The sequence below is a fragment of the Heloderma suspectum genome, chromosome 7, assembly GCF_057233095.1.
Source record: "Heloderma suspectum isolate Gila_16-S chromosome 7, 16-S_ref, whole genome shotgun sequence".
NCBI classification, from domain to species: Eukaryota; Metazoa; Chordata; class Lepidosauria; order Squamata; family Helodermatidae; genus Heloderma; species Heloderma suspectum.
In genome coordinates this window covers 46,277,567-46,300,080 of record NC_139464.1, presented here as the reverse complement: position 1 = coordinate 46,300,080, position 22,514 = coordinate 46,277,567, and the positions used below count along the sequence as shown (strand labels likewise).

The 22,514-nt window shown below is 42.9% G+C and overlaps 2 protein-coding genes across 14 annotated transcripts in view; one reads left to right on the top strand and one right to left on the bottom strand.

The window, feature by feature from the left end:
* XRCC6 (X-ray repair cross complementing 6) overlaps window positions 1–9,901 on the bottom strand; it is a 22,922-nt gene extending 13,021 nt beyond the window's left edge. The window contains exons 1-5 of one of the 12 annotated variants that reach the window (XM_084809985.1): window positions 7,401–7,522; window positions 5,953–6,102; window positions 4,645–4,735; window positions 3,306–3,418; window positions 221–359 (exon numbers count right to left, since the gene is read on the bottom strand). In XM_084809985.1, coding sequence (XP_084666111.1) covers window positions 221–359; window positions 3,306–3,418; window positions 4,645–4,720 — 328 coding nt within the window. In that variant the 5' untranslated portion in view covers window positions 4,721–4,735; window positions 5,953–6,102; window positions 7,401–7,522. Of the gene's footprint in view, window positions 1–220; window positions 360–3,305; window positions 3,419–4,644; window positions 4,736–5,952; window positions 6,103–7,400; window positions 7,523–8,918; window positions 8,988–9,800 lie in introns of those variants that run through there. The other 11 variants (XM_084809988.1, XM_084809986.1, XM_084809990.1 and 8 more) reach the window with 11 other exon arrangements.
* DESI1 (desumoylating isopeptidase 1) lies at window positions 9,149–22,514 on the top strand. Of its 2 annotated transcripts, XM_084809994.1 has the most exons (6): window positions 9,320–9,494; window positions 12,204–12,225; window positions 14,667–14,736; window positions 15,390–15,499; window positions 17,472–17,594; window positions 18,725–19,024. In XM_084809994.1, the coding sequence occupies exons 1-6, from the start codon at window positions 9,404–9,406 to the stop codon at window positions 18,816–18,818; spliced, it is 510 nt and encodes a 169-aa protein (XP_084666120.1). In that variant the 5' UTR covers window positions 9,320–9,403; the 3' UTR covers window positions 18,819–19,024. The 2 variants fall into 2 exon arrangements, with proteins under 2 accessions (XP_084666121.1, XP_084666120.1); XM_084809995.1 differs by lacking the exon at window positions 12,204–12,225 and having other exon boundaries at window positions 9,149–9,513; window positions 18,725–22,514.

Below are 22,514 nucleotides of genomic sequence, written 5' to 3'. Positions count from 1 at the left end.
CTAGAATGAAGTAAGAAGACTGATAGTGAAGGGAAACTCTCTTCCTCCAATCGCTTCTATTATCAAGTGTTTATTTTTATAATCAACACCTACAAGGCACTGTACAAAACAGAAAACAGGCCTTTAACCAATCAGTGAAAAACTTCTGTTACTCAAACTACTGTGCCAGATTCCCTGCATTCTTCCTTCAGAGATGAACTTCACATCATTCTCTCTTTACCTGGACTGTCCAAATCCTGAAGAATATAAATGTGCTTAAAATCCACGGAATTTTTGTGCTGCTCAGTACCATAAAACACCACGCCAACAAGGTCCCTTTCATGGCTGATGATCTTGTTTGTGTACACGTTCTGAATGCACTAGTAAGAAAAAACAAGTCAGCTGGGAAAAAGAAGGAGAAGGACCACTGAAGAAAGCAGAACATCCTACATCCACTCATCTTTTAGACAGATGAGTGAGGTTAAAATGTCTACAAATATTTCTAAGGACTACCACAATGTTTTGAGACATTTTACCCAGGTTTAAAGGTCGTTCATAGATGAGGGAATCTAGTTAGGAAGATGCTTTGTACAGGGAGACCTTTAGTCCATCTAGTTCAGTGTCGACTATACCAGGAGTGGGGAACTGACAGTCCATGGGGCCTGTCTAGTTGTCCAAGCCTCTCCCAACCCCAATCTCCCCTGCAGCAATTAGGCTTGAAAAAAGCCTCCCATTGGAACCAATGCAAGGGTTTTTTTTTTTCAAACCTTACTGCGGTGGGGGGGACTTGGGGGGAGGGCACAGCTGAGGAGGGAAAGCTTCTCTTTTCAAGTGGTGCAAAGCTTTCGTATATGTGCTCAGGCGCCCAGGGGACAGAATCCACGAGGGCCTCTGTGACCAGTTTGTATTGCACTTTGCAAATAAAATTACTTGAATTCATACCACCTTGGACACCATAATTTTGAGAGAATCAGAGATGGATGGGGCTAAGACACCAGCTTGTCAAGTTACCCTAGATATGTTTCAGCTTGTGTAAACTCAGGAAGTAGACAAGCTGCTTGGAGGTTTGAGGCCTACCACCTGTTTGCTAGATCTTCACCCTCCCTAGATATTAAAACCTGCTAGTACCAGGCTCTCTGACTGCAGCTCAGAAGTGGTTAATGCTCCATGGAGGGAAGGGCTTAAAAGGCAGAGGTGAGACCTGTATTGAAAAAATTAAATCTGGACTCTGTGGCCTTAGACCAGGAGTGCGCAACCTTTTTGCCTGCAAGAGCCGCATGTGGCAGTGGATGCCATATTGGAGGCCACATACTGGCAGCGGCTTTGGTCAGAGCCAGCGGTAGGCTAGGCTCCCCGCCCCTCACACACACACACACCCTCATAAGTCCTCCCCACAGGGGGATCGTCATCAGGATATTGGGAAAAGTAAGAGTTAAACCTCCCTTCCCCCTGCTTCCTACAACTCTCACTCCCTGAGCAAAAAAGGCTTTCTTGTCCCTGCTCCGAGTAGAGAAGTGGCTGCTTGGTCTTACTCCATGGTCTCTCCATCAAAAATAAGATTAAAGGGGAAAACTACCAAGCACAGATCGCTGGAGGACAGACAACTCTAGCCTGCCATACTTCTTGGTTTCTCTCTCAAGAATAATATTACTGACAAACATGGAATACAGCATGTTAGTGTGGCAAAAGATGCACTAACTCTCCATACTCTTTGGTTTCCCTCTCAATAGTTATTTTTCAGAAATAAACCATAGAGTGCAAAGGGCTACGGTGGCAAGTGTCCATTTTAAGCCCCAGAGAAGAAGGATAAGGGAGAGGTGAGAGGTATGGGGAGGGGAATGGGGGGGCAACTTGAGCACTGATTGTCGCCCCATGTATTCTAGACAATTATTGTCCAGTATCAATGTTCTACTCTTAAGCAAAGATCTGGAGAGGTTGGTGGAGTCTTAAATCCAGGCAGTTTTGGATGATACCAATTCTTTGGATACATTCCAGTCTAACTTTCGGCCTCAATAAGGGATGGAAACAGCCTTGGTCATCCTGGTAGATTACTTACAGCCAGGGGATGGACAGGAAGAGTGTAACCGTATTCATTCTCCTAGACCTCTCAGCAGCTTTCAGTACCATTTGATCTTGGACATTTGACCAGATTGGGACCGGTAGGTTAGGATGTGGAATTGGTTTAATTATTGTTCTTGTTCAATTTTTAGAATATCTCTTGGAATCACTGGTGTTGTGTTTGATGCTGCTCTTTTTGTTTAAGGGGGGAAATTAAATTGTTTATGGTTTAGTAACTGAACTTTTACTGTATTACTTCCTTAAAATTTCTGATTGTGAGCAGCTTTGAAAAGATTTCTTAGTATTGTAGAGCAGCATACAAATTTCTTAATTAAGTAAATAAACTGTGTGTGAAAGGAGGGAGGGATGTATGAGAGCCATGGTTGGCCCCTCCCCTCTCTGGCATGCAGCTCCTATAAGGTAACCCCTAAGAGAATGCAGCCCTTTGGGTAAAAAAGGTTTCCTCCTCTGGCTACTAGTGGGTTTCCAGGGGTTCAGAAAGCAGTCATTCCTAGCATTACCAGATGTCAGAGATGGAACCTAAGAGCTTTTGCATGCTAAGCAGGTGCTCTGCTACCAAGTGGTGACCTTCCCTCTAATTATGTCATGATTAAAAGTTTCAGACTTATTGATATTTCCAGAATTATTTTAAGACTACAATCCTATCCACACTTTCATGAGTGTAAGCCATACTGAACACTATGGGCCTTACTCCTGAATACACACACACACACATGCTTTCACATTTTAAAAACTGCATGGGATTGAGCTGCATGTTACTAAAGAAAGTGCCTGTCACTACAGGATTTAAGCACAATGATTCTATATAAAAGCATATATTGCCAACTGTAAAGAAGCATGGTCTTTGTACTAACTGTACTAAGAACAGCTATAGAGAAAGATGCAGTCTTCAAGCACTTAAACTCTTCCGTCCATGGAAAAGGGGAACAATTTCCAGAGGCTGTTGCTCTACCACAGAATTTATCTTTCCATTTAAATGCACAGTTATCACCTAAACTTCTGTGTATCACAGAGTTTAACAGAAAATCGGAACTCAGCACCACTGTGGTCCTCACCACAGTAAAATGTATTTTGTTATCCCAACGGTAATGGAGTAATGTGGCAATATTCAGAACATAAAATAGAGCTGACAGCCAGTTGTTATTAACCTTTGGTGAATAAGTTATATTAATACTGCTCTAACACGTCAGGAAATGTCAAACTACAGGATGTAGAATTAACATTAAATTTCTGAAAGGTCACCTTACCTGGATTGTCATATCAAAAGGAGCCAAATCACCATTATCATAAGAATCAAACATGGCTCTTGAGGCATCCACTAAAAAAACCAAAGTGTCCCGACCCGTATATTTATATTCTCCTATAGAGGGGGAAAAAAGTCAGGTCATGTACCTGAGTCATTCGATTTACCAGATTCTTGTATTTAGTTATGTTGCTTAATTACAACTCACATATTCATCAGACTATGCAGAAAATTAAACTTACTCTTACGCAGAAAAGAAAGGGTATGCATGTTTGTGAATGGCTAACAGAGATGGATATGTGTTTTTGATCAACAGTTTGCCTCCGTCACAGCTCATCATTCCTTGCACTGGTGCAGTGATGGTCAGTGCTAGTCTTATAAAGAGGCTGCATGCATAAAGCAGTTTTTTGTATGTAGAACAATGTAGAACAGTCTGCTCTATTTTGGGAGGTTTCGCAAAGAGCAAATGACGAAAAAGTGGTTAATGCTACTAACGTTTGATTATTCTGGATTCAAGCTACTGGGAGAACTGGTTACGTCCCTGCTCCTTGCACCCAGGAGTAAGTCTACCTGGGAGTTCCCTCCAGTCCCAGGTGTAGTGCCATGGAGGGTGGTGGAAGCATATCAAAACATGGTTCAGGGAAATCACGTTGCCCCCTGCCTTCCATTACAGGAGACCATAAAGAGAAGCCTGTATTCGTACAAAGCAGAGGCAACATCCTCTGAACACCGAAACCTTTTGCAGATAGTGCTTGTATGCTCTCACTGATCTCTGCACCCTTAAGGGCTAGAAACATGCTTTTAAAAGATTAAGAAGTTAAATTATGGAATTCATTTCCACAAGAAGTGGTGATTGCTACTAATTTTGACATTTTAAGGGGGATTAGACAAATTCATGGAAGATAAGGCTATCAGTGGCTACTATATATTACTTCTGGGATCAGCACCAGGCTTCTGTATACCAGTTGCTGTGGAACAACAGTGTCTACTGCCCTCATGTCATGCTTATGGACTTCCCATAGATGTCTGGTTAGCCACTGTGAGAATAGGATGCTGGGCGAGATAGGCCTTTGATCTGATCCAGCAGAGCTCTTCTTATGTTCTGGATTTCTTAGGCTCCTGCACCAGTGGTCAAAGTCCATACAAAAGTGGCAAAATGTTATATGTGTTGAGTATAACTTTTCATGTGTGCAGATGCCTAGTAATCCATTGGCCCAGCTGTACTGGTTCCCAGATATTTTCAATACTGATGTTGCAGGCTAGCAGCAGACTAAATTAGCTTCAACTCAGCACTTACACATAGTAAATTAATAGTATATGCAAGCCCCTAGGCTGCTTATTACCAATGTTTTCAGCTTCTTCATCTTGTTCCTCCTCTTCCTCGTTGTCATTTTTATAGTATGACACCCAGTCCGACATGACTTTCACGTCTTGCTAAAGAGAACAAATGAGGCTAGTAAATATTATATAACAAGTTATTCAACTCTCCCTCAAATCATGATTTTCAGAGGACAAACAGTGGGAGGGGAAAGAAGAATGCTATTCATCTGTTCAAACATGACACATTGAATAAGATGACCTACGCAAAGGAAAACTTTATGTATGCATGTAACTCAATATGTAAAATGAGACAATTACATCCATATCAAATTTACAGTAGAAACTATGTGCAACCTTTGCAATTTTAACATCCATTCTGATTGTCTGAAGACAAGCAATTCCAAGCTTGGAATCACTTTTAGTTTAACAGGTGATCCCTGCCAAAGAGGCAGAGGAAAATTCAAGCAAATCCTGCTGGATTTACAAAAACCAGCAAACTACCACAAATTATGGTGGCATGATAACAAACTGGCATGCACTGAAAAATAGATGTGCTTCATTTTTTTTGCTATTTTGCTTCATGTTCAGACTCAGAACAGATATCCCCCATCTTGTGCAAATCAAAATTTGCTGGTTTATTATCACATTAAGTTGCACAGCCTTCACAAGCAAAAGCCAGGCTCACTAACCACATGAAGCAGGGACTATGAAGTTGGTAGGTATAGTGACACAGATTGAGCAACCGAAGGATAAGCTACATTGACAAAGTGAGAACTTTATACACACACATCCTTGATTATTCCACATTTATTATTTAGTTGATCTATAGCCCAATATGCAACAAAGATTCATACATGACCCTCACTTGTACTTAGAAAAAGAACTATATAAATAATATACAGTATTAAATATAACTTGTTCCTTGCCACCAAACCCCAACCAAGGCTTACACCATTTCCAAAAGATACTCCCAACTGCTTCAGATATTGCATGAAAGAAAGAACAGACATTCAAATGTCAAGGGGGACCTTACACATCTCCACAGTTAGGTGCACAAACTCCAGATGAGAGTACAGTTCATACATACTACCACAGCGGTAATGCAGGACTGAGGTCCCCCTTCAGATTTTACTCATGTGGAAACAGTGGATGCTTGAGCAACTCTCACATCCACTAGTTCCGTACTGTTTGAAGCTGCTGTCAGACTATAGCTATACAGCCCCATCCTATACAAGTTTACTCAGAAATAAATCCAGTGGGACCTTCTCTCTATTTATAATATTGTACGCTGTATAACACAGCCCTATGTATGTTTACTCAGAAGTACTTACTCCCCAGTAGTTATGCACAAAATTGCAGCTTTATTGATTGTTCAGGGGAGACATGTTGCACAGTCAAAAGAATGTTTCTCTGTACACCCTAACTTCGTGCAGAGACTTCGTGCTTAAAGGGAGCAGGAGATTCTTCACTGATCTAAGAGGCTGTTACAAAACACAGTTAGAGTAGTACTCTCAGCTACATTAGGCATAGGCCTTCCAAGATATGTCACTTATTTTGTAAATTGCCTTATCTTTTATGATGAAAAGCTCACAATAACTAATTTTAATAAATACATACAATTATAGTTATTTCTGATGAAGGTACTTCCTCCTACAAAAGCAAATGACAAGACTGGTATTCTTCACGTGCTGTTTTAGCTACAAGAGGAACATAGGAGGTTGCCTTATACTGAGCCAGACCCTTGGTCCACGTAGACCAGTATTGTCAACACTGACTGGCAGCAACAGCTCTCCAGCAAGTATTTGCTCAGGCAGGAATTTTCCCACCCCTGCCTAGAGATGCTGGGGATTGAACATGGGAACCTCTACATGCAAAGCAAGTGCTTTGCCACCGAGCCACAGCCTCTCCCATAAGTAGCAGTTACTCTTCAGGAATTTAGCCAAATTGGAGACAATAATGCATTTAACTATAAGACATCCAGGCCAGGGAGCTCAGGCCATCATCTCCTGAAGGGGTCATCAACAGCTTGAGAGGATTGTTGGGGGCAGCCCTTTCCTCACCTTCCCTGGGCCTACTTAGGTCCTATGTGCCCTGAGGGAAGGCAGAAGTGAGGAAGCCCAGGGAGATCTTGCCATCAGCTCCTGAAGAGACCTTCAATCGGCCTGAGAAAACTATTTTTAAAAAATAACCATTGTTTTAGTAGTTTCAAATTGTAAACCACCTTTGGGCACCTTGGCAGAAAGGTGGCATATAAAGGCATTAAATAAAGAAGCAAATAAATAACGAGAGAACGATCAATAATCCTTATTCAAGCCCTGAGAGGCTGGACTGCAGCTAGGGCTGGACCTTGGCGCCAAAGTCTGCCTCCGCCCCCCAAATGACCAGGCAGAGAGCGGCAGCAAGCGAGGAGTGCAGCAGAAGCAAACTCCATTTTATTCCTGTAGTCATAATGTTGCTATGACCCAAGGGCTTTTGAAATGCAAAACTGCACATGCTCAGAGTTGTTGTTGTTCTTAAACAGGGCTGGCAAACAGTTGTTCTTTTTGTTCAAACGTATCAGGAATACAGAAGCAATTTTAAAGCATGGAATGGCGGCTGGACAGGGGAAGAGAAGCTAGTATGCACGTATGAACCCGCTACGGCCCTCGGGAAGCAGAAATCAGAGGAGGAACCAACTCCTTAGCGCCAACCCAGCCTGCCTGGAAGGCCATAATCTCCCAAGCCCACCACCCCTAAATAGGTCAGTGTCAGCGCGGTACCCCCTCCAAAATGGACCCACCACAGCAGCGACCACCACGTGTGAACGTGCCTGTTACCAGAACTCCTTTGCTGCCTTTATACAACTTCCTTTCCGCCCCGACACGTTCCAACACCAGTCACTCATGGCTAAGCTCCTCCCCTAAAGATACAGTGGTCCAATGGCGAGAGAAAAGTAGGCAGTGCCGTATCTCAAACCCGCCCCAGAAAGTCCTGCGGTCAGGATTATCCATAGACTAAATTAACAAGACTCACACGGGTTTCTCACATTCTTGTTCGTTTAGAGTTTCCTTCCCTCACCCCCAGTCCTCTTCCATTGAAAATAAAAGAGAAATAGGGGATTTTTTTTGCCCGGCTGCGGTTGAGAAGCCCAGTCACACCGGCCACAAAACAAAGGGTAGGCGCAAAGACGGGTTCCTGCTCTTTCTAACTCAAGCCTGGTAAGGATGCAATGCTATGGCATGTTAAGATAAAAAAGGTCCTGCGATGGCATGTTTAGATAAAAAAAGGTCCTACAACTCCCAGCATCCCCTAGACAGCCGGCTCGGGGAGGCTAGGAGTTGTAGGACTTATTTATTTATTAATTAAATGTATTAATCGCCCATCTGGCTGGTCACCCAGCCACTCTGGGCGATGTACAAGTATATAATAGAACAGTTTAAAATAATAAAATTCTACAGTAAAAACATATTTCTAAAAATACCCTAACCCACCCCAAATGCCTGCCTGAACAACCACGTTTTTAATGCATGGTGGAAGCTTATTAAAGAGGGGGCATGGCGGAGTTCCCTAGGGAGGGAGTTCCACAGAGTGGGGGCCACCACAGAGAAAGCCCTCTCCCTCGTCTCCACCAGTCTATTTCTGTCTAAACATGCATAGTACTGCTCTGTAGAGGTTTTAAAAACGCAACGTGGCTGCATGTATGTCAGCGGAGCCCCAGGTTTCTGCATGCACCTGAGTGCTGGCTTTGGGCCTGAGAGAGCCGGGCCGGGGGGGGGGGGGGCAGCTGCCATTTAACGATACTGACTTTTGCTGCAACCTGAAAGGTGTCTTGTATGGGGCATTTTGGGCTGAAAATCTAGATCATCCTCGGTCCTCCCTCTCCCTTGCAGTATTAACTGTGAGCTGCATTGCAGGACTATAATATAAGTCACTCGCTCTCAGCTACAGCTGAGGGGCCCAACTGTTTATGGAGATAATGGAGTGTATTGACATTTTGGCAGGACAATTAAAACCCTCCCCCAAAACACAGGAAGACTTAAGTTCAAAAGAATATAAGCCCCTGTCCTTGCTCTTATCTTTTGTTTATTGCGGGCGGGGAAAGAGACACGCGACACATCACAGCCACGCTAAAATCCTACATCGTTTTAAATCCTAGGTTGTTTCCCTGCCCGTTGTTTTCTATTTGCACCTCTCACTTCTCCTCCGGGGGAGAAAAAGAAAAGCGTTTAAAGGAACCAAGAAGTCTTCCCTCCCCAGTGGGACGCGTCACGTTATACATTTCCTATGTCTATGGGATTATCTGACACCCTCCTCAGACCTTTTACCGCGCAAACTACAGATGCAAGTCACGTCCGGCAACCCCGCCATGTAACCCCGCCCACCAGCCACTATCTAACCTCTTAGAGCTCGGGAAAGGCTCCCTGCTCCGCCTCCTCCCCAAATCCTAACCAATAGCCCGAGCGAGAGAGAAACCCTTACGGCGCCCACATGGAATAACCACGTTCTCCTCCCCACCCTAGTCCCGCCTACCAGCTGCTTAGCACCGCTATCCTCATAGAGGCGCCGTGACAGGCAGGTTGGTTCGCCTTGTGGGGGCGGCGCATGCGTGAACGGCGCGTTCCCTTTCTCGCTGCCCTCCTCCCACCTCTTCAGTCCCCTTCTGTCAGTTGGTGATCACCGCAGTAGCTGCCGCGGGGCCGGCGGGGCTTCCCCCCTTTCCGTCCCAACCGGCCTCGGCAAGGAGCTCCCGCATTGCCCGCGGGGTCTTCCCGTAAGGCCCCCCCCCACTCCTCTGCCAATGCCATGGACTCGCCTCCGATGCTGCACCCGGTGAAGCTCTACGTGTACGACCTGTCCAAGGGCATGGCTCGGCGTCTCAGCCCTATCATGCTCGGTAAGAGGGAAGACACCCCGCTCCCCATCGCCATCGCCGCCTCAGGTTCTGTCACACGAGGAGGGGGAGGAGGGCGCTGGTGCATTTGCCCGTGTGTGTGTGGGGGGGGGGGGGGTCAGCTCAAATCACGCGAGGCGGGAGAAGCAGGCAGGCTACCTCAGCCTCTCCCCAGGCGAAATGAAGGGCGAGGGTGAAAGAATGCGGTTTTTTTCCCCTTAACAATGCCCCCCCCGCCATGTTATGCATCGATCTTTAATGCCTCTTCCCCCCCCTCCCCCGTTGTGCTAGAGTCTTGTGAGGGCTTACCGATGACCCATGAAAAGTGTTGGTTTGCCTGGTCACACAACGGACGGTCTCCTCTCAACTTTTCTCCCCACCCGCGTCACAAAGGGAAAGAAGGCGAAAGCGACGAGGGTAGGAGTTGCACCCACAACCCTCCCCACCCGTTCTCCACCCAGGCTGGCTATAAAGGTGGAGCGCGGCCGTGATGATCGTGGGGTGGTAGGAGTTAAAAACAAACAAACAGCGCTGGCAGTGCGGTCTCTTTGGGCATCTCAGAAAGAGGGGTGGGGGATGAACATGTGCCTGTGATGATCTCCATGCATATGGATGCTAGGAGGAAGAGTCGCGCTTTCTCTTGAGGTGTGGAGGCAAAATTAGTTCTGCCGCTAGGCAAACGAATAGGCTCGCTAATGTATATTCATCGTCCCAAAGCATTAAAGTAGTAACTATTAGAATAATTATTCTGTCCTCAAGGGCAAAAATGCCATGTTGCAGAGATTCTACATATGCAAACTTCTGCCCTAATTCCAGAGGTGAAAAGTAGCAGAGCAAGAGAGGGCCATTCCCTCAGTTTGTAAGAGAAGTTTCCTGGTATATAATGCTGAGCTTGAATAATGTAACTTGAAATTCTAACGTGGGAGTCTTCAACCAGTTACAACCTGTGATATCTTGTGGTTAGGCTGCAATCCTGTACACACTTGGGAGTAAGTCCCATTAAATTAAATGATTTTTTAATCATTCTGTACCTACTTCTGTATAGAAGTAATGACTTTTGAATCATTCTGTACTTACTTCTGTATAGTCACGTTAGCCATGACCTAACTTAAAATCCATTGATTTCAGTGGGAACTAACTGCAACTAGCTTAGTCTGGATCCAGCCCTTTATTTCTAGCTGCTTGGGCACTAGCCTGGGCAAACAAGTGGAAGCTTTGGATTATTTTGGTAGAAGAGTGGGGATATAAATCATTATTATTAACCCATCCCATAAAGATAGTTCTGCTTTTGCTTTCTTGCTGGCATTCACATCTGAAGTTGCACTGTCAGTATGACCAAGGAAAGTATTACAACAACAAACAGCCCATTTAGCTGTCACAGAATAAAAGTCCCTCCCACACTGAACTCTGTTCCTGATAAAGCTAAGCTTTTGCTTTCGGATTGCATAATTATGCAAATTTATCCTCATTTCTTTCTTTTCCCAACAGAGGTGTGTGTATGTGTGATGAGTTCAAAAATTCCTCTTGCCATGAAAAATATTTAACAACATTCAAACAGCATGGAGCCAGCATACATACATTAAAAAAGATTGTGTAGATAAGTGTGCATTTGTTTCTGATTTCTTTTGCACAGCTTACACGTCTTTGCTGCAAACAAGTGCAATGTTTAGGCATATTTCACTTTTCCATTTCTCAAGTACTTTACCCTAAGAACAAAATATTATTCCTCCTCTCCAGATAGTATGTTTGTTGCTATTGTGATAATTGTGTGGAATGCAGGTGAATGTCTGTGGGTATCTTTTATTTAAATGTATTGAAAAATCTGTGCAGCCTGATCACAGTGCTTGCTCAAAAGTAGATCCCACTGTATTCAGTTGGACCTGCTACCAAGTACATAGGTATAGGATTGAAGCTCAGTAGTATGTTGGGAATTGGGCAGGGGAAGAATATTCACTAGCATTTGTCTAAGCTAGAATTTTAAAAATCTGTTTTTACTGTTCTCAAACTTGATGTCATTTAATGTGTTGCATTTAGTAATGATACATCTAACCTGCTTGGTCAGACATGAATAAAAATAAATACTGTATTTGACAAGGGCTTATATTATCTGTTCTAGCAGAAAGATCACACTCTATGAGAAGTCATCATAATACAGCCTTACATATTAGTTTACAAAATGTATTACCAGCATGCCTTCACCCATAACTTCACTAGTAATTGACATCTTAAAGGTGGAAGCCGGAGCAGGAAAACCACCTCTCATAAGTTTACAAAAGTTACTTTGCTTGGCCATCTGGAGGTGATTCATATGCACTACAGGCCAATAACTATTTGAAGCCTGATTAAGACTAGATTCTAACAGACTAATTTTGGGCCCTATACCACATCTATTGTGCTGTTCCTAAAACAAAATCACCTAGAAAGGATGTGTGTTGACATCAGAAATTAGCACTGTGTTCTCTTCAGGAAGCCTGACACAGTTCTTTATCTGTTAGCATAAACTCCAGGGATTAGAGTATGAGTCATTCTGAGTTCCATCAGACATTAACTTTACCAACTGAGGAGTGGGGAGAATACTATCTTCCCTGCTCTTTTAGAAAGGCAATGTTTTGAGCTCGTGTGAGCTCATAAATGTGAATTAATAGCTGCAGGAGATAACTGGCTGTAACATGCAAAGGTGCTAATGATTCTTTTTCTTCTTTCTTTATACAGGTAAGCAGCTGGATGGCATCTGGTAAGTAAAGGGGACTTAAAATTAAATGATGTTTTGATAGTGTGAAACATGTCCTCAGTTATGTTCTATACAAAGAATACTGTATGTGAGGTAAGACAGTATATTAGCAAGAAACAGTCCAACAAGTGATTTTCATGTTCCTTCCAAAATTGGAACGCGGCACCTCAGTTTTAGCAGTTACTGAAGGTAGCACCATCTCAAACTATGCTGGACATTTTACATAAGCAGGGAGACATTGTTTAGGCTTCCAGGTTTAGCCTATAATAGTAAGTGAGTTACCTTAGGATATATTATTATCATGTAAACGTAGGACTGCAGTGTTTAGTTACTTAGGGAGCAATCCTATGTATGTTTAGACAGAGAATAGGCCTACAACTCCCAGCATGCCCCAGCTTCCATGGTTGGCTATGGCATGCTGGGAGTTGTAGGCCTTTTCAGTGTATAAACATGCATAGGATTGTGCCTTTAATTAAGTACCTTTAGCTTAATCTTAAAAGGTGTCTTCGATTAAGAAGCATTTCATAATTATTTACGAAAAGGTGCAAGTGGCAGACATTATCCTAGCAGAGGCATTCCTGTTCCTTTCTCAAAACAAACTATGCAACTTTAATAACTATATGACGTTTATCTGATTAATCTGTTAAATCTCATATGACCATCAGCTTAAGTCAGTGACAGCCCTATGTAACTTACACAGTTGAGTAGTGGAGAGCCTTGTGATCCCAATTGCTAATCCCACTATGCAGTTGGATGAGAGAGACTGCCATCTTTCTAATACCAATTCAAGCTGCCTTGTGTGAGTGCTTACTGTTTTGGCTATATAAGCACATTAGGAGATTTAGGGTAACCCCAAGTTTTCAAATGCACAAAAAGTCTTTAGGAAAAAACTCTAAAAGGGGAAAGCTGCCAAATCAGCCCCAGAACAACTCAAATGGTGTGGAACATTGAGAGACTAAGGATGCAATATTATGCATGTTTAGACAGAAAAAATCCTACAATTCCCAGCATGCCCTAACCAGTCATGCTCGGAGTTGTAGGACTTTTTTCTGTCTAAACATGCATAGGATTGCACCCTAAGAGGGGAAAACTGACAACCATATGGGAAGGGTAATGTAATGGAGTGGCTGGGGAGAAAGCAGGGGACATATAGATGCACTAAAATTTGTAGAAAGAACCATCTCATTATCTGAATAGGTCATTTCTTAGTCTACACTGAGAAGCTATTTTAAAATATGCCCCTCAGGGACTGAGAGCTACCCACTAGATATCAATGGAGAAAATATTTATTATAATTATTTATAGACTGCCTTTTATAATAAAAGAAAACAAGGCAGCTTACACAATCAGTGATCAGTGCAATAAACCCACAATAAAGTATACAGCAAATATCCAGAATTCAATCATTCAATAGGCTGGCAATAAAAATCAGTGTCTGGGAATGTCCACATGAATAACCAGTGGAACACCTGCACTGTAGGCGCCTATCAGATCTCTAGGGGGAGGTAATTCTGCAATATGGGGGCCACCATAGAGAAGGCTCTCCAAGTTGCTGTAAGATATACTTCTGCTAAACACAATACTACTAAGAGGGCCTCCAACAATGACCTCAGTGAATGGGCTGATCCATACCAAAGGAGGCACTTTCCTTAAAATTAAAGATTTTAATGTAGCTGGGACTGGGCACAAGTGCGTCCACCCTACCCCCTTCCCAGAAAACCCCTAAATGGAGGAGGGGAACAGCCCAATGAGGACTAAGCATGTTGAGCAGGCATGGATTGCTGCTGGGAGTGGAAAGGAAAACTAGGGGGAGGGGGAATGGGAAGGAGTGGCTAGAACAGTAAACTGAACCCCTCCACACTGCAACATTTGTTCCCTCTACATCTGATTCAGGTCTTTCCATCCTTGTGTGCCATACCACCCAAACACAAGAGGGAGGTATCAGCAGACTTGGGGGTAACCCCAAGGTTGGCAGATATCCCAAAAATCTGTAATGATCTGAGGCGGAAGTGAGAACTGTCCATAAAAATGAATGGAGACATCCAAAATTTTAGTATAGCTGGGGCTGGACACTAGTATGTCCACCTCCCCTCCCCCCTAGAAAGCCCAGAATGTGGCAGGGGGGAACCCAAATAGCTCAATGACTGAACATGCTCTGTAAATGTGGAATGCTAACTGACTGGGAGGGAGGAAAATTAGGGGGAAGGGAATGGAATAGGGTGGCATTTTGTTGCAAGGTCCCAGCTGTAACTATTACACTACTTTGTAAGTCGGACAGATGTTGCTGTGCAAAATGAGGTGAGGATCTGTTTTTGGTTTTTCTTTAATCTTGCTAAGATTAAAGAAATATATAATTTTGTATATAATTTTTGCTGATGATCCTGTTTAATCTCTGTTGTAAATTGCTCCTTCTGTATTTATTTCTTCTTTCTCACTCCTCTTAGGCATACCTCCATAGTTGTCCACAGGGATGAGTTCTTCTATGGCAGTGGTGGGATCTCCAGTTGTCCACCTGTAAGTTTCGGAATGTTGGACCTTCTTTTCAACCCCTACTTCTGTCTCTTCCTCTCTCCAATAGATTTCTGTTTATCTATTTCTGTATCCTATTTAGAAAAACAGCAGGTAAATAGAATATTCAGTACAGTATTGCCCACTCCTGAAAATTCAGTATGTTGTACTCTAAAACCACTTTGATTAAATAAAGCTTCTTTTACTTTTTGCCTTGTGCTGCCTAATACCATCATTGTTCAGTAAATGCTGATTATATATCTAGCCACGTACACTAAGTTTTTGGTGTATATTGAAATGTGAGATTTAAATGGCTTATCCTCACAGATGACCAAGGTGAGGTCCTGAGTCCCCTCTCTAAACCCACAATATTTCTCCCTTCTTTAAGGTGAAGTATAGAAAAGAATAAATCAGACTTGAAACAAAAGTTGATTTTCCTTTTCCTTCTGTCCCCCATCCCCAAACTGAGGTTGTGTGAGATTCCTTCTGAAACCTGACTATTATTAGCTGTTACTAGCATATTGGCAAATATAATACTTGATCTGAGCAAGTTTGGAGGGGGGATGCAGCAGTCTTTCAGCATGCTGTATAAGAGAATATAAGTGAGAATGAAAAATTGTTCTTGGTGTTTTAATACCCTCTTGATGTATATTTTACAGGGTGGAACACTGCTTGGGCCCCCAGACTCCATTGTAGACCTGGGATGCACAGAAGTTTCAGAAGAGCTCTTCCTGGAATACTTGTCCTCACTGGGGGAATCTGTGTTCCGGTGAGAGAATGCTGCTTTATTCTTACATTGTGTGAACAATGCAATAGTGGTACCAATCCCTCAAGCATGCTCCTTTTTAAAAACAAACACACACACCTTTTGATTTGGTTTTATTGGAGTTCTGTACTCACCACTGCACAGTTTACCTTGGAACTACTTTGCATGAGCCATACTTCATTAGATATCACCCTATATTCTGGGTTATGGATTAGGAGGATTTCATACAGTTTGGACAGGCCCCTAATCTAGACCAGTTGCATCCTTAAGATTCTTGTTCTCAAACGTTGTGAAGTCCTGAGTTACTTCATTTGGCATGTGAGCCACACAGTGTTTTATCTGCAGATAGTAAAAATTTGTTACTGGACTCACCTGAGTTGCTTTTAATTTGACTGATGCTCCTTTTTATTGAAATATATAACTCTCTCTAACATAGAAGGTAATAATCAAAGAAAAGTTCACCTGTAAGAACCAATGCTAGCAAGTGTGCAGTGGTAATACATTTTTAACTGGAAAGCCAGAGAGCCTTCTAGATCTTGCAACAAATTGGAATGAATCCTGATATGATGATGGAATACCTCAAGAAGAAAAAAGTGGTAGTACAGAAAGAGGAATATCCCTTATAGAATGACAAGCCAGTAATAAGTTGTATAGTATGATAGATTTTTACTGTGGGTTTTGATAAAAAATAATTCAGAGTTCTATAGTGTCTCACCAAAACTTAGATATGTACTGTACTGGAGCTGCCATCTTTTACACCAAGGTTGGGGAGACATCAGGCTTGTGGGATCTACTTTGGTTTTTTTACTAGAACCTCATTATTCATGAACCGGAGCCTAGTGCAAAAGACACACAGTTAGAATTAAAGAATTCTGAGCCTAGAAATTTGTTCTGAGTACCAGAAGTGACCTGAGTTCAGTCTTCCCATGCCAAAAAAACTCCTTGTTACCCAAGCTCCCTTAATTTCAGCAGAGTAATTTTTTGCAATACTTTGTTGCTGCTATTAAACAATTGGTAGTCAGAAATCCTTTCCAATCTACTGCAAATCACTCTGAGATCCACCTTTTGCTCACCCTGCTGTAGAGCAGTTTCAGACTAACTCAATTTAGCACTGATCTAAGCTACATTCTCAGAGTGCTGGACAAGTTTTAAGCGGTTTCTGCACTCTAGTATACATGTGAACCGCTAACTACATGTGGCTCAAAGCCTCAACATTAGTTGTGTTTGAAAGGATTTTGAGTGGAGAAGCAATAAGGTTCTTATCACCCATTTCCTGCCTGTAACTTCTCTATTCTAGATTCCCCCTAAAGGATTCAAAACAGGTAAATATACTTTTTGAAGCAGCTGGTGGGAAGCCAACATGGTATAGAGAAGCTGAAGGCGGAAAAGGGTTCTCCACCTGAAAAATAAAAAAAGCTTTGGCTGTATCGCACACCCATGAATATAACATGTTTAGGTGTTCTCCCTCAGACACTTCCAATCACATGAATGGGGAGAGCAGGATGCACGTGTTTCCTTTGATACATCTGTGTTTATCACCTTCCAGTGCCATGCCTTGGAGGAATAAGGCCTGAGGCAGGGAGACTGCTATACTCATGTAGGTTCCCAGCATGATTTAAAACTGATCACATAGGGTTCTAAATTGTGCATAGAACATACACACATACCTTTCCTCTCCAGTGCATGGAGGGCAGCCAGGCCTGGTGGTGAGGATGCAATGGTTGGGGAACAGTGTGCATGATCCCACTCTTCCCTCATCTTGTGAGCAATTGAACACTGGAATAGGGCATAGTTAGCTGCTAGTCCGAGTACTGAAATGTGAATTGTTTTCTATATACGCTATATACACTACCCCAAAGTTCCTCTGGGGTCCCCCAGAATTAAAGGTGGCTGGTCCTTTATTTGAGATCTGTCTTGCTATATTTCTTTGATCATTCATTCATTTTTCTGTTTGAATTTTTCTTTTGGGCCACAGTGGAGAATCTTATAACCTTTTTGACCATAACTGTAATACATTCAGCAATGAAGTGGCACAATTCTTGACAGGGAGAAAGATCCCTTCCTACATCACTGACCTTCCCTCTGAAGTCCTTGCAACGTGAGTCGAGTCCTCTGTTTTATATATGTATATATACACCGTGGATGGTTACGCTGTTACTAGGCATGCCAGATTGAACAGACATGGCTATTTAGGGACTCTGGGGGTAGCTTGGAAGACCAACACATCATTCAGACTATGGTAAATAGTTTTTAAAAGCGTGTTCTTAAACTGGCCACTCTTATTTTGAAGGAAAAGCTGTTGCGGGACCCAGTTCCAGGACATGCTTTCAGTTCTTGGGGGTGGGTGTTGCTGTGTCAGTTTCCTACTGAAAATCCCCCTCCGTGGCTTCTGATTGCTACCAAAGGTGATGTTTGCAGTAAATTGCACTTTTAGGGGAAAACAGCAGCCAGGGAAATGTGATTTTGAGTAGGAAACCAGTGTAAAGCCTCAGTCTGGATCAAATTGCAGATGCAGCATGCAATCCGAAATATGTTCCCCAAGATAGCTTGTAACATCAGAGGATCCCTGAAAACTGCTCTCAAATGTTTCCCACTCTAGCACAAACCAAGAGGTACAGCACCTCATTCCCATTGAAGGGGAGAGTGGGGCATAACTTTTGGCTTCAGAGAGTTGCCACTGAAGCAGCATGCAATGTGCGTTGTGTGCTCCGGCATCTGTAACAACCCTATAAGGGAACCTAGGGCACACTTCTTGGATTGCACTCAGCAGCTGCTTGGAATGCCAAAGCATATTGCGCTGTTGCCAGCCAACCCAAGGATACCTACTGCTACAGAACTTTGGAGCCAAGAAGCACGGATGAAGTCCCCAGAAAAAGAAGGCAAAATGTGGCAGAGAAGAATGACTTCCATCATGTCCCCATACTTGGAGGGGGGAGCCTGTGCTGGCCTCCTTTACATTCCATCTGCTTTGCAGATGGCTAAGATACTTGGGCTCAGCTCATCACATGTGTCAGCCACAGAGACTGAATTTGGTGCATGAGCACATCCAGTGTCTTTCTCCTCCCCCGCAAGTTCTTGTACGTGAACTCTTGGTAGTTTTGCTTCATTCTTCTTGAGAGGCAGCTTTGTTTGTTTTTAATGTTTAATTGAGAAATCATTTGTGTACAGAGCGCATGGACAACTTAAACAACAACTTCTACCTTTTGTTTCTTTTTCTTGCGGCTTCAGACCTTTCGGACAAGCTCTCCGGCCTCTCCTTGACTCCATCCAAATCCAGCCCCCTGGAGGAAATACTTTCAGAAGACATAATGGACAGAGCTAGCAGACAGGGTGGAAAGTGCCTCAATTCACCAGGGCATTTCCTTTTTAAACTCCAGCGTACCAGATTCCTATCTTAGAATTCTTGCCAGATTTTATGACGAGATAGCATTTCAGACTTTCTAGGGGGAGTATTTCCTGGATTGCATGTGATATGATGCTACCAGAAAAAAAAACTTGTCATAAATTCAAATAGTGTATTTACTTACTAAAGTTGTTTTTGTCTTGGTTCACTTCAAATGCTTTTTAAATATCCCCTGCTGAGAAAGGGGGTGATTAGGAAGCCTGTTACGTACTGTAGAGAAGCCTTCTCCAGCCTGGTGCCCTCCAGATATGTTGGACTACAATTCCCAGTACCCCTCAGCCAGCCATGGTGGCTAGGGATTCTGGGAGTTGTAGTCCACATCTGGAGGGCACCAGGCTGGGGAAGGCTGACTTAACTTGGGTGGTACTGAGTATATTAGTCATTGCCATTCCTTGTCAGACTTGCTTATTTTCATTAGCCTTGTTACACTGTATCTGTGGCCAACACAACCCCAAAGGTGTGAGCCTTGCAACGCTGAAGTTCTAAATATTAACCCAATGTTAAACTTGAATATTCTTTTAATTCTTTTGTAGGAGAGGAAATAAGCTAAAAACATTCACTGTGAAATAATTTTGAGCGATGCTTCTTAAATGGATAGTACACATTAGTTTCCCAATGGCAGTAATCTCTACGATAAACTATTAGGTGGATTTCTAATTCTGGATGACTGACTACACCTATCTTGCAGTACCTGAGCTGGACCATAGGCAGCGTATGGACTCTCCAACATTGGGTAGAAAACTCCCTGCAAGTCCTCTATTCAAGAAAGCCACTATAGGAGTATGTCTAATTTGGCACATACCTTCTATCACAATTCTTTCCTCAAGAAGGCAAGGCTGATGCCACAGGCAATTAAATTTGAGCTAGGCTGTGAATAGCTGGAAAATAACGACACTGGAAAGAAGTACCAAATCAATACTAATATATTGATTTGAGATGAAGGGAATTTGAGCCTCAAACTAGATATGACTTTAAGCAGCAGATTCAAAACTATCCTTAGACTGGCCATGTCTGTCTGTTTACAAAAATCAGTGTTGGGGAACTACACACGCACATGCATACGCACGCACAAGTTCCAATGGAATTGGGAGGCCCACAGCTGCCTTTTGTTGACAAAGGAGCCTCGCCAGCCTAAGCACATTTTTTTATTGTATTTAAAGTCGTGTCTAGTCCAAAAAGTCTCATCTTCTCCAAATATCTTGCCTCATCAGCTATGCAGAGACAAGAACAAAAGGATAATGTTATGGTCTCCTTTCATCTTTTCTCTAGTGAGTATGCTCAGAGAAGCATTCTGGGGCAATGGCTGCTACCTTTTGAGAATACTCTCCAGAAGAAAAGAAAGCCTAACGAAGACCTTGGCCTGGTCCACTGTCTCAGATATTAATTCAATTAACCTGGAAATCTTCTCAGTCCCTAGGAGATCTATGTGCTTTTTCTTTGATAATAGCCTGATGTTTTCTCCTATGCTTCTAAAAGATACACAGTGAAAATGACCAATTCCTGCTCATACTTGGCAGGAAGAGCAAAACATCAGTTAGTACTCAGAGATAATATTTACTTTTAGCCTATTCTTTTCAGTTTCTATACAGCCTTTCTGCAAACCTACCAAGGTGATGTACCACAATAACCAACAATAAAAGCAGCATAAAAACATGAAAATAATAAGCCATCATTAAAAAAACAAAACCAACACTACTAGTGAAACAATTTACAAGGCCACGTTAAAAAGATGTCTTGACATATTTTCTAAAAGTAGAGGAGGGGCACTCATAGCTCTGAGGGGAGTGTATTCCACAGTTTGGGAGCAACACAGGAGAAAGCCCTCACATATGCCCATCAGCGTGGGCCTCTGCAAGTGGCACTATCCCCAATGGCCACTCCTGCAGATCTTAATGACTGAACAGGTTCATAACAAGACAGGTGGTCCCTTAGCTAGCCAGGTCCTAAGCCATTTAGGGCTTTACAGGTTAAAATTAACACCTTGAATTGACCCTGGAAAACAACTAGTAAGCAGTGCAGGTCTTTCAATATTGGGCTAAAACATAGAGGCATTATATAGCATGTAAGTATAAAATGCAACCCTAGGAAAGTAGCTAGATTACAATCTGGAGGCATGTTAGGGTTGAGGCACCAAGGAAAGAATGCAGCTGCTGCATTTCTTACCCCAAGCCACTGCAAATCCCTTTGCCTGCCTTCCTCCCTTTCCCAGTGTGATATAAAACAAGTTGTCCTTGCTACAGCAAGGTGGTGGAGGAAAGAGGTAGGGGGTGCAGTGGCTGCATTCTCTCCTGCTGCCTTAAAACATTTGGACAGGATCTCCAGACTGCAATTTGGCTTCCCGAAGTTGTTCTATTCCGGTCGCATTTTACGCCTACTTTGCTTGATGTGACTATGTAAGAATCAAGGTAACAGGGATCTAGTCCTGAATGTTCTTTCAGTACATCATTCTCTGCTTGTAGAAACATACCTGGGTCCCCTTTATCACATTAGATGTGGGTTTGTGGTAGGGGAGAAAAGCAGCAGGTATAAGTACCTTTGAAAATTCATCCTGTTCATATTTGCAGAACCGCTGTGTAACTCTAAAGTTCTACCATTCCTACAGCCATGTCCAAAACATATTTACTTCCTAGTCAGCTCCATTAAGGGTGCAATCCTATGCAAGTTAAGACAGAAAAAAGGCCTACAATTCCCAGCATGCCCCAACCAGCATAGCCCAAACTGTCTAAACTTGTGTAGGATTGCGCCTTAAATGTAATGGAACATACTTCCTAGTAAGTATGTTTGTGGACTTAGAAATGCCTGCCAATCGTTACTTTTTACTTGTGTTTATCATCTAAAGCATTCCTGCTGCTTATTTTTCTATGTGCCTTTCTCCAACTGACCAGTGTATCTGACCAGGTGGAGAAATGGATGACATCCTGGATCTTACTTGACCATGCTTCTTAGCACTTTCCATCCCACAACCTTGGGAAAGTGCAATGTGATCCTATGCATGTTTACTCAGAAGTAAGTCCCACCGATTTCAGTGTGCTTTGCTCCCAAGCAAGCATGTGTAGGATTTCAGTCTTGGACATCTTCAGTGGGATGGAAGGGAGATGATGCCTCTTGGATTATGGAACCTGATTTGTCCTTCCTACTGTCTCCAGAGATGAGCCTTTTGCTGTTCTGTAATACGTATGGGCTCTATTTTGACTTGTGTGCAATAACAATTAGAGCCTCTTCATTGAAGGGAGCCCTCCTAGAAGAGGCTACATTTCTTGAAGACTAGCTCTCAATTCTAGGACATAAATTACTTGATTGTATGTTGTACCCCATGCCAGTTAACACTGTTGACTGAGGGTATTCCATCGTTAAGAGGACGGTTTTCAAAATGATTAGAAAGACTAGCCATGTATATACCCCGCATTCCACTCAATCCCATGTATTTATAAGCATATAAAAGTATAAAACATGTATATGTATGTAAATTGATCCACTTTCAACCTGAAGTGGCTGACAATGGGCAGGGTAACCCAAGCGGCCCTTGCATCAGATTATGGGCTTGGCCCAAGTGGTGGGTCTGTCATTTCTGGGGATTCCTGTTTTCCATTTTATAATTAAAATAAAGCCTTTGCC

What these genes read in the sequence shown, in the direction of transcription:
- DESI1 (XM_084809994.1), top strand. Translation starts at nt 9,404, where the DNA reads ATGGACTCGCCTCCGATGCTGCACCCGGTGAAGCTCTACGTGTACGAC. An exon ending in TCTCAGCCCTATCATGCTCG is followed by an intron (nt 9,495 to 12,203) that starts GTAAGAGGGAAG and finishes TTCTTTATACAG; the next exon opens with GTAAGCAGCTGGATGGCATC. An exon ending in AAGCAGCTGGATGGCATCTG is followed by an intron (nt 12,226 to 14,666) that starts GTAAGTAAAGGG and finishes CACTCCTCTTAG; the next exon opens with GCATACCTCCATAGTTGTCC.